General features: G+C 37.4%; 1 protein-coding gene across 1 annotated transcript in view; it reads left to right on the top strand.

Annotated features, from left to right (window-relative positions):
- KIAA0100 (KIAA0100 ortholog) overlaps positions 1-15,445 on the top strand; it is a 2,229,983-nt gene that overhangs the window by 495,174 nt on the left and 1,719,364 nt on the right. Inside the window, exon 7 of the mRNA XM_044054400.1 lies at positions 7,446-7,674. Within this exon, the coding sequence (XP_043910335.1) occupies positions 7,446-7,674 (229 nt within the window). The remainder of the gene's footprint in view (positions 1-7,445; positions 7,675-15,445) is intronic.

Genomic DNA, 15,445 nt, shown 5'->3' with positions numbered 1-15,445 from the left:
CTCAACAGGGGGGCTGGTACAGCTGGTGAACCGAGTGTTCACGACATATGGATTCTTAAGCTACTCTAAAAAATTTTGTTTAATGTGCCACGTTTGTAACAAACATCATGCACAAGGGGCGTTCAAGCCCAAGCAAGGGAGTTTCCCTACACCACCGTATCCATTTCATACTATCTGTATGGATTTCATAGAATTGAACAAATGTGAAAATAAGAAGTATTGTCTTGTCATTATAGATATGTTTTCCAGATGGGTGGAAGCCTTTCCGACTAAAAATCCAGATGTGGCTACCATAGCAAAAATCGTTGTTAAAGAAATCATCCCTAGATTCGGCATTCCGGAAAGGATCTACAGTGACAACGGTACACACTTTGTAAACCAAACCATACAGCAGTTAAGTAAACATTTTGGTATTTCTTTAAAAATCATTGTGCATATCATCCGCAATCTGCAGGGTTAGTTGAGAGGCATAATGGGATTTTAAAGAGTAAGCTAAGAAAGTTAATAGCAGAAACAAAGAGAAATTGGGTGTACTGTCTGCCCCGGCACTGTTGAGCATGAGAACTGTTCCGAATGCAAAAGGATTGACTCCTTTTGAAAAACTATTTGGAAGGGCTTATTATATACCTCAGTGGAAACCTCTCATGCCCGCAGACCAGGAAGCCAACTGTACACTAGCAGAGTATATGAGAAATTTGTTGAATTCTAAACATTTGTTGCAGTCAAATTCTGTTTCAGATAAAGAACAAACCAGACCATCAGAAGTGGCAGTGGCTCCAGCAATCTGGATCTGGGTGAAGACAATAAAAAAGAAGAATTGGACGTCACCAAAGTGGGAAGGTCCATATCAAGTGCTTCTGTCGACACCCACTGCAGTCAAGATCGCAGAGCATGCCTCGTGGATCCACTTGACACACTGCAAACTAGTTAAGAACTTTGAACTGGACAAAAATCTTGTCACATGTCAAGAGCAAAAATGATGGAATCCAGAAAAAACAGGAATGCAGAACAACCATTTCCTCAGAAGTATTGCATAATCATCCTGTTAACTGTACTAGTGACAATAATCTTTTTGTTGTGGCCATTCCTTTTTCCAGCCACACAAGCTGAACTGAATAGACGTGAAGCGTTACTCATAGACTGGCACCCAAACTTCAACACTTACCAGGCAATTAAATATGTGTATGCAGAGACTTTCAATGTTTCGAATTGCTGGATTTGTACAGCTTTGCCGACAGCATACGGAGGGTTATTAATGACTACAGTCCCCCTATGGGTCAACGAGACCTGGGAAAACTTGATTTATGATACCTCAACCATTACATCACAAGATAAAATAGCATTGCACTTGTCTATTCCACAAAAGGGAACTGTGTGTTTTATAAAAATGATACTGTTCAGGTGGGTTGGAGCAATTGCAATGTGACTGTTCCTTAGAAATATTACACTAAAGCTAACAATGCAGGTTCTTATTGTAATGCAAACTATTATTCATTTCTTGAATTGATGCACAAAACAATTGATGAAGTAAAACATAATTCTGTTCTCTATAAATAACTGTCTATAATTGATAGAAAAATGTTTCATGCAGGGCGAGTGTATATTCATAGCAAAGTTACTACTAAAGTAGAGGACTGTTATTTTGTATGTGGCAGAAAGGCATACAAGTGGTTACCTGAGAATTGGTCCGGCAGTTGTTTTTTGGGCTACCTGGTCCCGGCCATACGACACACTGCAGTTTTGCCTCTAGGAAAAATTCGGAATGTCCGAGAAGTCATCAAGAAACCTGTAATTCCAGTGGGGCAAATCGATGCGCGTTGGAAAAAACATCATTCTGTAGGCAATGGACTGACACAGATGGACTTGAGTGATAGTGTTATATCGTGGGCAGGCATATTACCAGCATATGGAGCAGTGAAATCGATCTGGGAGCTGAGAAAACTGTCTAAACTTCTCGAAGTAATGAGTAATGCAACTTTTTCCGCTCTCGAATTGGTGACTGATGAACTGAATGCCATGAGAACTGTAGTGCTTCAAACCACATGGCTCTCGACTTCACCCTAGCGGCTAGAGGCGGTACTTGCGCTTTAATCCAGGAGGAGTGCTGTTCGTATATTCCTGACCATAAACACGAGATAGACAATCACCTTGAGGTAATTCAGCAAGTGTCGGCCATGACCAATCCAGGACCAAACCCACTGAAGGACTTTTTCCAGAAATGGTTTGGGGGGTGGGGTACTATCCTAATGAACATCCTGATTGCCATTTGTGTAGGAATGATCCTACTGGGAGTATGTGTTCGCTGTGGCATCCCCTGCATGAAAAGACTGATTAAAGACTTTATAAACATGTCAGTTTCTGAAACCTTATATCAAAGTACTGAGCTTGAAGAACTGTTAAAAGATTGAAAATGCTTTCGTAAGTTTAAATTGAATGACTCTCTTAACTGCAAATCCTAAGTGGGAAGAGGTTAGGAGAAGAAAAAAACTGTTTATGCTTATTTTGAAAGTAGAATAAAAGTATTAAAAGGGGGGAAATGTCAGAAAAATATGTATTAGTGTATGTATTAGTAATATGCTTAGTGCATTTAAGGCTTGAAAAGGTTTAACACATTTATTCTATTTCACACTGCATAAAATCTGTACAAATTGCAGAAGCTTTCTAACCTTGTATTGTCATGAAATATGCGCAGCTATCATCTTTGCTTATGCTTTGGAAATTTACAAGGAAGCAGATAATATCTGCTTGTGTCAGGAAAATAATGAATAGATGTATCACTTGTATTAATGTTATGAGACTTAGACAAGGAGTTCTGCTTGTGCTGTGAGAAAATACATAGCTGCAGAAGCTATAGATAATCAGAACAGAGACTGCTTGAAAATATGAACTGCAGTCGGCATTTGCTTGTGCCTAAGCTAGAAAAGAACCTTGAAATGTAACACATGTATTAGAACTACACAATAGAAGCTTGTAACGGGCTAGAGGCCACCAAGGCCAGGTTGTTTTTCTCAAAATGTTTTTCATAAATCCAGTCGTGTCAGCAGAAAATCTGAGTAACATCTGCTGTAGAACAATACTGAAAGTTGTGTTTGATTACGTCAACCATAGAAGGCAATGTCTTGAAGACCAGTATAAGAATAGCATACTTCCTGTTAGTAGTTAGGCAAAATCCTGTATTTGCATGTTTTTGTCTCCTTGCAGCAAGTTATTAAATGTGCCTTATCTGAACCTTACGTGTATTGGTCTTTGAAGTTTTTTCCTTTGACAATAGTAGAGTTGTGTATACTTAACCATAAATGTAGATGTTCGAGTGTATTCACTGTTGCAGTCCTGGTTACCCACCCTCCAGCCCCCTGACTTCTCTTGGCTCTAACTTTCCTTCTTGTTTGGTGTATTTAAGCTTTCTGGTGTATTTGCTTTTTGTAGGAGGGGTACCATAACATATAATTGCTTCCCATTGTGGGGGCACCTGACATCTGGGGCAAGAAAAACTGATGTAATGGTGTCTGCTGCATGTTTTATACCCCTGACAACCTAACATCATGGAAGAAGAGACAGCATCCGACCCAGGAATCCAAAACTCTGGTATAAAGGCCGGCTGGGGGCTACCTGCAGGCAGATAACTCAAATGTGATGACTTCAACAGTGAATACACTTGAACATCTAGATTTATGTTAAGTGTGCACAACTGTACTTCACTGGTGGTGCCAAAACATCTGTATAGCCAGCATATTTCACAGAAATGTACTCTCAAACTGCAACCTCCAATCATTCAGTCCACTAGCAATACAGAGGCCAATAAAACCATTACAAAAACAAGCCACCCATTCAGAGTCTCCTTTCCAAATCCAGTGCTCAAATGAGAGAAATAGCAAGAGATAACTTCACATCTACAGTGTAACAGTCTTCACCATTTCTCTCTGTGCAGTTCTGTAAAACAGTGACATATCAAAACTCCTGTATAAAATATTGTTTTTAAAACTTAATAACCTTATTTAAATTGTTATAAACCTCAGTAAAACATGACAGTCTGTGTATTTTTTCAGTTCTTTATCAGTCATACTGAAAATGTGTTATCTTGCTATTTAAAAATGCTGGAATACGAAATATTGTTTTATAATTAATTAATAATAACAGAGAGAGTATTACCTTATTTGCCTTATGCTTTTTTAATTATTAAGGCAATCCGTGCGTACTGTAGAAGTATCTTAAACAACATTATTGTAAGTCCACAAAGAGCACCCATAAAGTCAGATCTTTTTTTTACTTTCCTTTTAATTTGTTCTTATTATTTTCTTTTGTCGGCCACCAATTTTTGAATGCATGTCTGTTTAAACTTGCTGTAAACCAGTCCAGTTCTTCTTGTTTGTCTAAGAGTTTATTTTTCTGAACAAAATCAAGAGCTTCATCAAGATTGTTAAAAATTTTCTGACCCTCTGCAAGAAATATTTTGATTCCGGCTAGAAATAAGATTTGAGCTTTTATATTGGATTTTTTTAGACTTTTAATTAGTGGGACACAGGATTTTCTTCTGGAGATGACTGAAGAAGTATAGTCATTATAAAATTTAATAGTTTCACCATTATAAGTAACATGAGAGTTCCTCCATGCTGTTCTAAGAACCAAGTCCTTATCTTGTGTTGAAATAAACTTGACTATTATTGATCTTGGCATAGGCAGGGTTTTTATTGAAGAATTATTAGAAAGGGACCGATGTACACTTTCTATACCAAAAGAAAGTGACTTGGGTAGAGTCAAGATTATTGTGAGCCAATTGTTCAAAAAAGCTAACATATTATTCTTTCTTCTTTCTCTGCAACACCATATGTTCTTACATTGTTCCATTTAGATCTGCTGTCCAGATCATCCACGTTTTCGTAAAGTCAAGTGTTTTTGTTCAACAGGAAATCTATTTGTTTTTCATTTTCATTCAGTCTGCTGTCCACATCACTTAATGACTCCTCTATGGAAGTCATCTGATCAGAATGTTAACTATTTCATTAAGCAGATCTTTCTTGTTTTATAGAGTCCATTTTACTCTCAATTTATCAATCTTCACTAATATTTCATGTATACTGGTTACTAGAGCCTTAAGTTCTTTCTTCGTGCCATTTTCTTGTGAGGAAGCTTTTTAGTGACTCATGGCTGCACTTAACTCAAATTGCAAAATTACTTCTGACAGGATTATATGAATAAAAAGTCTTTATAGAGTCAGTTATTTGCTGTATTTTCTTCACTTTTTGTTTATTATCCTAATATTGATTCTTTGAAGACTGAAACTTCAATTTTATGTATTAAATCTGGTCAAAATAACTGTATTGAGGCAGAGCAGAATTTTTAAGCTGTTAACTGTTTGGCATCATAATCACACCCCCTCTGGTGCCTTTTTCAAGGGTTTGGATACGACTTCCAGTCTTGAAGCTGCCACTTGGTCCTCTCTTCATACTTTCATTAAACATGACAAGTTGGATGTTATTTCCATTGCGAGGGCATTATTTGTCAAGGTTAGCCTCCATGTTTGTTTACGGCTCTTCTGTGCCTTCCTCCTTCCAGGCTTCTTAAGTTCTTGTGCTCCCCTTAGGTGAAGAATTCTGCAACAATGATATGGAAGGATGTAGTACAGTTGTGTAAAATCTTACCATAACAGTAGATGATCTTCTCTTCACTGTTACAGTGTTTGGTCCATCCCTCTTTCCCCCTCTGTCCTAGCTCTTGCACTATATTTTTGTTGCAATCCTGACTGCAAGGTCCTTCTTTCTTTTTTCCTTCTATATGCATAAGCTCTCCTTTGTCTTTGAGGTATTCTGTTCCTCCTGGGTCTTTTTCAATTCTGAATATTTGAGTACATGCGTACGTCACCTTTATGCCCTATGCCTTACATGGGGAACATACGTGTGAAGTATGGCATCTGTAAGAACTAAAGGCATATTGGCCTGACATTGCGCTATACTTGGCAGGAGATTCCCTCATGTGAAGAGAAGAACATCTACTGTTATGCTAAGATTTTATACAAATGTAATTTCTTAACATGGAAAACATTGTTTTGGTTATTGCTCTGACATCTGCAAGGCTAGTTTCTTAGCTGTAAGCTCTCAGGGTGGGACAGCTTACCTTATTTCTCACAGGAATAGGGTTGTGTTATGCACTAATCCTTCTTTCATGCTGAAAGTGGTCTCAGAATTCGCTCTGTCTATTAATCTCCATGTGTTCTTTCCAGAAACTAAATATAATGGAGAGAGGATACTTTGTACCTTTGATGTGCATCAGCAGCTCAGGTACTACCCTGACAGAATGAAAGCCTTTAGGAAGGCTGAAAGTCTTTCTATTTCCTTCACACAGGCAAATAAAGGTCATCCTGTCTCTAAGCAAACCATTGTACGTGGGTTGTCCTCTCTACTATTTTTCATTAACACTCACCATGGCAAGGCGGATTCCAATAAGGCCTTTTCCTCTTTGGTGGTGTATTGGAAAGGAGTTGACTCTTAAGTATTCTAGAGGCAGATACTTGGTCCTCTGTTCATACTTTTACAAATCACTACAAGCTGGATGCCTTTTTTATATTCAGAGTAGGCTTCGTGAGGACCATTCTCTAGGTGCGCCTGGACCATTATCCTTTCTCCCGTCAGGTTGGGTAAGCTTTGGGAATCTACCCATATGCTAGTAAGGCAGTATGTTTGTTGAACGTAGACTTACTCAACAGTATTCACTTACCTGTAGCAGTAGATGGTCGGAGAACACACTGCATTACTGACAGTACCCTCCCACCATTCTTCTTTTGTTGGATGTATATAGTTTGGTGTTGGAAGTGCTTCTGGTTGTTGTTACCGATTATCTTGTTGTGTCTGTGTGAGACTTTTGGTTTGGGACAGTAGATGTTTCATTTTCTCTTCCTGTTGGACTCTAGAAAACTGAAAGGGTCCTCTCTTTGTATTTGAAAGCAGTCCCAGTACTGCCAAGTGATTAACACCCACACAGGCAGGGGAGGAGCTCTGATAGACTGCCAGAGGAAGAGAAGCAGAGCACTGCTACCCATATGCTAGTAACGCAGTGTGTTCTACAAACAATTGCTGTTAAATGGAAGTAAGACTTGCACAACTGTATTTTTTATTTTTTTTACTGATAGCAGTGTATTTAATGTGTTTGCAGTCATATGTACAAAGTCTATATTACTTGATGTGTTTCAGGATGTGCCTACTGCTTTATTTCACTATTGTGTATTAGTAATTTGATTGGTGGTTCTTTTAACACACCCTCACCTGGAAAAAGAGAAATGGCTTTAGTTATTTGAACCTTTTCCACCTTGGCCAGACCTCTCACACACAGTTATTGATTATTGATTAGACTGGGGTCACTGGCAATTTAGTTTGATGCTCTACCTTTACACTTCTGTGCTGGCCATAACTTATAGTTAGTATTGCTGTCACAATTCTCATCTTTGCTTTTAGGATTCATGTTTGGCAGAAGTCTCCTTCGGATTGCTTCTGTCAGTGAAGCTGGACATGCATAGTAACCGACTTACTAGTGTGAAGTTTTCACTGCAAGCACTACAGACAGAGCTCTATGAAGGCCTATTTAACAGTGAGCTTTTCCTGGGGATTACATGGCTTGACCAGAAGGCAGATGAGAGAGCACCTAGAACTGAAACAAAGACTGTAAATCTCAGGACTGAGGAAGGTGAGTTGCTGTAGGGAAAACATGCTTCTCAGCTGATGTGCAATATTTGGTGAAGCTTCTAGTTTGTTTTTTCATATTTCATTTTTGAAGTGACACAATCAACATTCAGGAAACTCAGTTCCTGTTTTGAGAGGACTGTTGAAGTAGAGCCAGTATGGCCATTATCTGTGTTACTGATGTGTTTGTATAGACTTCTCAACACTCATGTTAATGTTATCATGAATTCACATTTCGCCAGTCTGCGTGGTTAACTCAGATCTCATTTACAACTGTATATAAAAATCACAAACCGAAGAAGGTACAAAAACAACCAGATATTACAGAAACGAGGTCCTTGTCAGCAGAAAACAACTCAAAAAAATATCCTTAACGCAATTTATTTATAACAGACAACAAAGCGTTTTCACCACAGCATTCTGTGGCTTCATCAGAGGAAATGTGATCTCAAAAAAGTACCCTCCATACATATCAGAAAATTCAGGAAGTGACATCTTCCAATTTCCTGAGAAAAAGAAATTCAAATTACATATTATACACAAATATCAATACGCCTCTGTGCCTATCTTCTGTAAACCATAAAAGATATAAAAAATTTTATATAAAAACATGTGTAAAAAAATATTATATAAAATGCATATATGTACAAAGAACCAGCTGCCCTAGATAAGAATATATGCACCTGCAATTACAAAGTACTACACTTTTCTATTGTTAATGCAATTAATTTATGTGTGGAAAATTATTATTAAAACATATGGGCTTCAAAACCATCATGACTCAAGTTGGATTAAGCCTCAAAGGTACAACAGTACTTATTTTCAACAGATGAATATCATATCTATAGTCCAACAACATACCTCTATACATACAAATAAAGTCATCAGCTACACAATTTCTGTATGCATATTACAACAATAATGACCTCCAGTAAATGAGAGCCTGTATTGCCCCCATAAACTATCTGAGATAACTTCTTAGTTTCAGCACGGGGGCAATATTACAGTTGTTATTCAAACCAGGATGCCTAAACGCATCCAGGCGTAACTGCCATTCTAATTCCCGATTCTCCAAGATTAAAGAAAAAGGGCCACCCCTAATTTTCAATGGTACTTGGTCAATGGCCATAAACTAAAAACTATGACCTGGGTTCAAGCCTATGTGTTTTGCCAATGCGTTGTCACTCTTGTCATTCTTAATGGCATACATATGTTCATACATTCGGTCTCAGGCCCTACGGTCCGTTTTTCCGATGTAGAACGCTTGGCAACAATCACACATGGCTATGTATATAATGGATTTACTCTCACAATTTAGAGGGAAACGGATATGGTATTTTTTATCCCTGACCATGAATGTTTCACCTATTCTGACCCTATTACAAAATTTGCAAAAGCCACATTTATACATTCCTCTCCTTTTATGGAATGTATTTTGGGACACATCCCTTTGTACCAGTTCCTTAAGGTTATTTGATCTCTTAAAAATAAACCTAGGTTCACTACCTAATTTTTCAGCCAAAAAGGTATTTGAGGAAATAAAATGCCAGTTTTTGCGTATTATAGCCAGAATCCCTTTAGAGTTTTTACTAAAGGTGGTGGTAAAACTCAATGAAAAGTCACATTCTTCACTTAAGGTTATAAGTTTAACTGTCCCCCCATTATTCAAGTTAACCTCAGCTGATGCTACATTAGTAATAGTATCAGTTTGTGTGAGATCCTGTTGGAGTAGTAAAGGTTTATAAAAACCATTAATTCTCTTATTAGTGACTTCCCCAATCAAGTCTAATAACATTTGGTCAGGGTACCCTCGATTACTAAACATTTCCCTCAATAATTCACATTCTTTAGTAAAGTCAATCATGGTACTGCACATTCTTCCTGCCCTCACCAGTTGTCCTTTTACAGTAGACTGTTTCTGTTGATACAGATGGAAACTGGAGAAGTGCAGGAAAGAATTGCAGTACTTAGATTTTCTGAACACTGTTGACATCAATCTACCACTTATAGGGTCCTTTACTAACTTGACGTCAAGATAATCAATCTCATGTGTTGAAAATTTGAATGTGAATTTTAAGAATTCAGTTGTTGAATTCATAATTTCAACAAAACCTGCAGCTTCCAATTCCGAGCCCCTGAACAATATGAAAATATCGTCCAGGAACCTGGTATAGTACATAACAGGTTCCATCAAACCAGGGATCTTCCTTAGTATGTTGGCCTCCCAGTAACCCATAACGTAGTTAGCGACTCCAGCCCCACAAGGGGAGCCCATCGCTACACCACGTTTTTGAAGAAAAAAATCACCATTAAAGGTGAAATAGTTGAAAGTCAAAACAATGTCAAGTAGTTCCGTCACCAAGTCTACTTCCAATCTGGAGGCCCCGAAATCCTGAAGCATAGAACCTATCCACTCTACCGCTTCCTGGTGCGGTATAGAGGTGTATAGGTCTACCACATCAATGGTTAAAAAATTATTTTCACCATTGTGTGGAATACCACTGATGTTACCAAGGAAGGACCAGGAGTCCTTACAAATACTAGTAATGGCTTTGCTGTATTTATCCAGTATGTTGGTGATAAGTTTTGAACAGGGATATGTAATAGACGACCTCCCATCAATCAAGGCCCTCATAGGGGGGTTGTTGATGTCCTTGTGAATCTTAGGGATTCCAAACATGACAGGTATTTTAGGACAATTTATATCAATATAGTTGTACAAATCTATATCAATTTTTCCTGCCAGGAACAAATCCCTAAAATAACCCCTAATTCTATGATATTGACCATTCACCTCGCTCTTAGAAGACTTTGTATAGGCATTAGTGTTCAAAACACTGGCCATCTTCTCATTGTATGTGAGGTTGTCTAATAACACCAACCCCCCACCTTTATCAGGTTTTATTAATCGTACAGGTAACCGGCAAAACTCGTCTAGTAATATAAGTTGTTCCTTAGAAATGTTAGATTCACCTTTATTTTCCCTATCATTATTATTGCTAGCGAGGTACCTAAAGTCCACTTCACAAATGTTCTCAAAAAGTTGTAATGCTGCATGTAGTGGTGGATTAAACACACTGGCCAATTTCAAGACCGGTAATCTATCAACACCACCACCAGCATTTGGATTAACCACATCATTTTGTTGGTTAAACACTAATTTTAAATTCAATTTCCTCACAAAACATTTCAATTCTATAATTTCCCTAGAAATACTTCCAGATCTACTTGGAACAAATGAGTTACCAAAAGCTAGTAATTCAATTAGTTGCTCATCAAGAATGATGTCAGAGAAATTGTAGGTCTTAAAATCCCTATTCCTGTTAGTAAGTATAACAGGGCGGGCATTTGCAATAGGTGAGGGAGGTGGACTAGGTGTCGGGGACCTGTTGATGTCAAGGTCTAAGACTGATTGGTCTAATTCTTCCTCCTGTTCATGTAAGGCCTGCTGCTGCGTTGGCCTAAAAAATTGTTGCCATTACTGTAGTTAACTGATTTGTTATTAGAACTTTGATTGTACTGGTTACTACCAGGCCCTCCATTATTTCTGGCAAAGCTTTTAATCCTATTACTTCGTCTAGGTCCTGTACTGGTATGACCCTCATTGTTTTCCTCAATTATATCGTCCAACCCACTCCTGTCGTCCACTACATCGGACGTCTGGCTATCACTCACAGGATTTGGTCGAATGATATTAGGCCCCTTCAGTTTAGGATATGCACATTTGTTAGAGTAGGCTTCCCTATCTCTAACCAACTTTTTATTCTTATTAGCTTTCAACTTTAATAACAAAGTGTCAATACTAGACAAGATCCGACCATAGTCGAACTTGTATCTAGTAAAGTCCAGGTCTATTTTTATGTCATTGTCCAAGCTGTTGATTTCATCCATCAATAAAGCAATATGTGATGCATAGTGCTTAATAATGAGTTCCAAAAGTTGAGCACCTTGCTGTTGAAAAAGTGCTTCCAAGTCAGTAAAAAAGGCCTGGTCAACTAATAAACCTGATGGTGCAAAGGTGTTCCGTAACCCCTTGGGTATAAGATTCTCGGTAATACATTGCTTAAAGTAGGCCGACTCCAATTGCAGTTTTTTTAATTTAAGCAATTTGGTGTCAAACAACTTTAACTTGTCTGCTAGACATACGTTTTTAATATTTGGTACATCATTGCTAGAAAACGTACCTTGCTGACCAAAAGTCAAATGAGCAGTGTCGAGTAACCAATCACCCAAGTCCGGTAGACCAGAATTCATCCCATCTGGTCTGTTATTAGAATTTACCATTGCAGTACTGTCCACCCGTGAGTTAGAGCGTTTGTTAGTGACAGCTACGGCGTAACTAGCAGGTCGCCCTGCAGTTTCTCCAACACCAAGCCCGTTACCAGACAGTGTAAAGACACCATCCGAAATGTTAGCTAGCCCCATATTGGAGCTAGCAGATAGTCGTTGTCGTTCCGGTTGGCCAGCTGGTATCCAGTCGTCAAGACTAGCTTGACTCGTGCCGGTAAAGTTTTCAACGCCAGAAGTCCCCACTCTAGGTGGACGCATAGCAGCTTGCATGTCATCAATCCGGGAATTAAGCTGGTCCAGTCTATCAGATAAACCGGCGAGTAAGCCAGCAACATCAATGCTGATATTCTCATTTCCGCTTGCCATAAAATTGTTGGGCTGCAGACTGCCAAGACAAACAGGACTCCTCGTAACAAAAAACGACAAACCGAAGAAGGTACAAAAACAACCAGATAGTACAGAAACAAGGTCCTTGTCAGCAGAAAACAACTCAAAAAAATATCCTTAACGCAATTTATTTATAACAGACAACAAAGCGTTTTCACCACAGCATTCTGTGGCTTCATCAGAGGAAATGTGATCTCAAAAAAGTACCCTCCATACATATCAGAAAATTCAGGAAGTGACATCTTCCAATTTCCTGAGAAAAAGAAATTCAAATTACATATTACACACAAATATCAATACGCCTCTGTGCCTATCTTCTGTAAACCATAAAAGATATAAAAAATTTTATATAAAAACGTGTGAAAAAAATATTATATAAAATGCATATATGTACAAAGAACCAGTTGCTGTAGGGAAAACATGCTTCTCAGCTGATGTGCAATATTTGGTGAAGCTTCTAGTTTTTTTTTCATATTTCATTTTTGAAGTGACACAATCAACATTCAGGAAACTCAGTTCCTGTTTTGAGAGGACTGTTGAAGTAGAGCCAGTATGGCCATTATCTGTGTTACTGATGTGTTTGTATAGACTTCTCAACACTCATGTTAATGTTATCATGAATTCACATTTCGCCAGTCTGCGTGGTTAACTCAGATCTCATTTACAACTGTATATAAAAATCACCAACAAAGAAAGAAAATACCACTGGAAGAAAGGTAAAAAAACAGCTTTAATCACCAAAGTTTTAGTGCTTTCGACTTTTCAAGGTCTTCCTCAGAACAAATAATTACATCCAAAATGTTGATTATATAACCCTACTAATTAAGTATTGATCAATCAAAATGACTCGTTATTTGAATCAAATGTAAATCCTTAAAAAACATTTTTAAAAGAACATGTAAATAATTCACATTAAATGTTGTTGCATCTTTCGCCTTTTCCCGGTTAGGGGTCGCCACAGCGGAACTCCAGTCCGCTAATGATTGGCAGTAGATTTTTACGTACCGACTTGCCAGGCCTGACGCACAACCTTCAACGAAAGTACGCTCATTCACACGTCTCCACACAGAAGGCGCCTTAGCTGAGAATCGAACAGGACAACGTCTTACTGTGAGGCGACAACGCTACCACAGCATCACCACTGCAGTTCCATGTCTAAAAAACTAAAAGTGTGTGTGTGTGTGTGTGTGTGTGTGTGTGTGTGTGTGTGTGTGTGTATATATATATATATATATATATATATATATATATCATAAAAATTAATTTGCACTTGTCATAACAACAGTTTCTATATAAAATTGTTTTGTAATTAACTCCAGCATTTAAGCTAAGTGGATTATAAGCATTAAACAGTACTTGCCATCAAAATTCTCTATAATCTAACTCTGCTTCCCTGTCCCCATTAAAGCTACCCGGTATGTGGTCAATGACAACAAAATAAAACTTGGTGTGCCCCTTGTGTGAAAAAACATGTTTTACAAATGTATTGTCAACATTTTTATTTTTAATGGCATAATAGTGTTCATACATTCTATTCTTTAGTTGTGTTTTAGTTTTCCCTATATAGAACGCAGTACACAATGAACACTTAGCCAAATAAATTACAAAGGTGGAACCACAGTTAAACATCCCAGGCACTGGCCAAAAGCTCTATAACAACTCTGGAAGGATAACCTGTGTGTTTAAACCTGTCATGCAATTCATCCACAAACCTGTCCAAGAAGGCACAGTCAGTAGTTAATCTTTTTAACCTAACCAACTGTCCCTTTACGAAATTGTGCTTCATGTATGTTGGATGCATGCTGGAATAATGTAACAAACTAACCACATTTTTGTAGCTAATAATAGAACCCAACTTAAACGTGTCAACACATTTAAACACTTCCAAATCTAAAAAAACAATACTTGAAATGTCACATACATGAGAAAAACTCAATAAATCAGTACTGCCATTTAAAGTATTCATAAATACATACAAACCACCTACACCCCCTTCCCAAAACAAAAAACAAATCATCAATAAATTGGTAGTAATGACTAACATTATCAGTGCCTGGTAATCTGGGCAAAATTTGAGTCTCCCAATAGGTCATCACTAGGTTGGCATAATTTGCTGCCATCCTGGCTCCCATTGCTACACCCCTTGTTTGCAAATAGTACTCTCCTTCAAAAATAAAAAAAGAAAATTTTTGAGAATATGTTCAGTACACTCAAGCATTCACCCACTTCAAAGTCCTTACTTTGAATTAACATATGTCCTACCCATTCCACTTCCAATTCATGCGGAATGCATGTGTATAGCGACTTAATATCCACTGTCGCCAATAAATCATTGGGTCCCACGAACTTGTCCCTAATTTTGGTCAAAAAAATCATGATAGTCCTTAATGAAGGAAACATTCCATTGGACTAATTTAAGTAGTGCTCTATCCACAAACTTAGAAAGTGGTTCTAACTTCGAAGCTAGTACAGACATTATGGGCATATAAGGAGGGTTTTTATCATTCTTGTGCACCTTAGGTCTCCCAGAAAGACTGCCTATCCTAGGTTTATCCACTTGGAAAAAAGAAAACAGTTTTATATAGAAAGTGTCATTATGACAAGTACAAATGAATGTTTATGATATATATATATATATATATATATATATGTGTGTGTATATATATATATATATATATATATATATATATATATGTGTGTGTATATATATATATATATATATATATATATATATATATATATATATATGTGTGTGTGTGTATATATATATATATATATATATATATATGTGTGTGTATATATATATATGTGTGTGTGTGTGTGTGTGTATATATATATATATATATATATATATATATATATATATACACACACACACACACACACACACACACACTTTTTGTTTTTTAAACATGGATTTAATGTGAATTATTTACATGTTCTTTTTAAAAAAGCTTTTTTAAGGATTTTCATTTTATTCAAATAACCAGTCATTTTGATTGGTCGATACTTAGGGGTATATAATCAACATTTTGGATGCAATTATTTGTTCTGAGGAAGGCCTTCTTGAAAGGTCAAAAGCGCTAAGGTGATTAAAG

The sequence above is a fragment of the Protopterus annectens genome, chromosome 13.part0, assembly GCF_019279795.1.
Source record: "Protopterus annectens isolate FY-2018-M chromosome 13.part0, PAN1.0, whole genome shotgun sequence".
NCBI classification, from domain to species: Eukaryota; Metazoa; Chordata; order Ceratodontiformes; family Protopteridae; genus Protopterus; species Protopterus annectens.
This window is presented reverse-complemented; position numbering and strand designations above follow the sequence as displayed.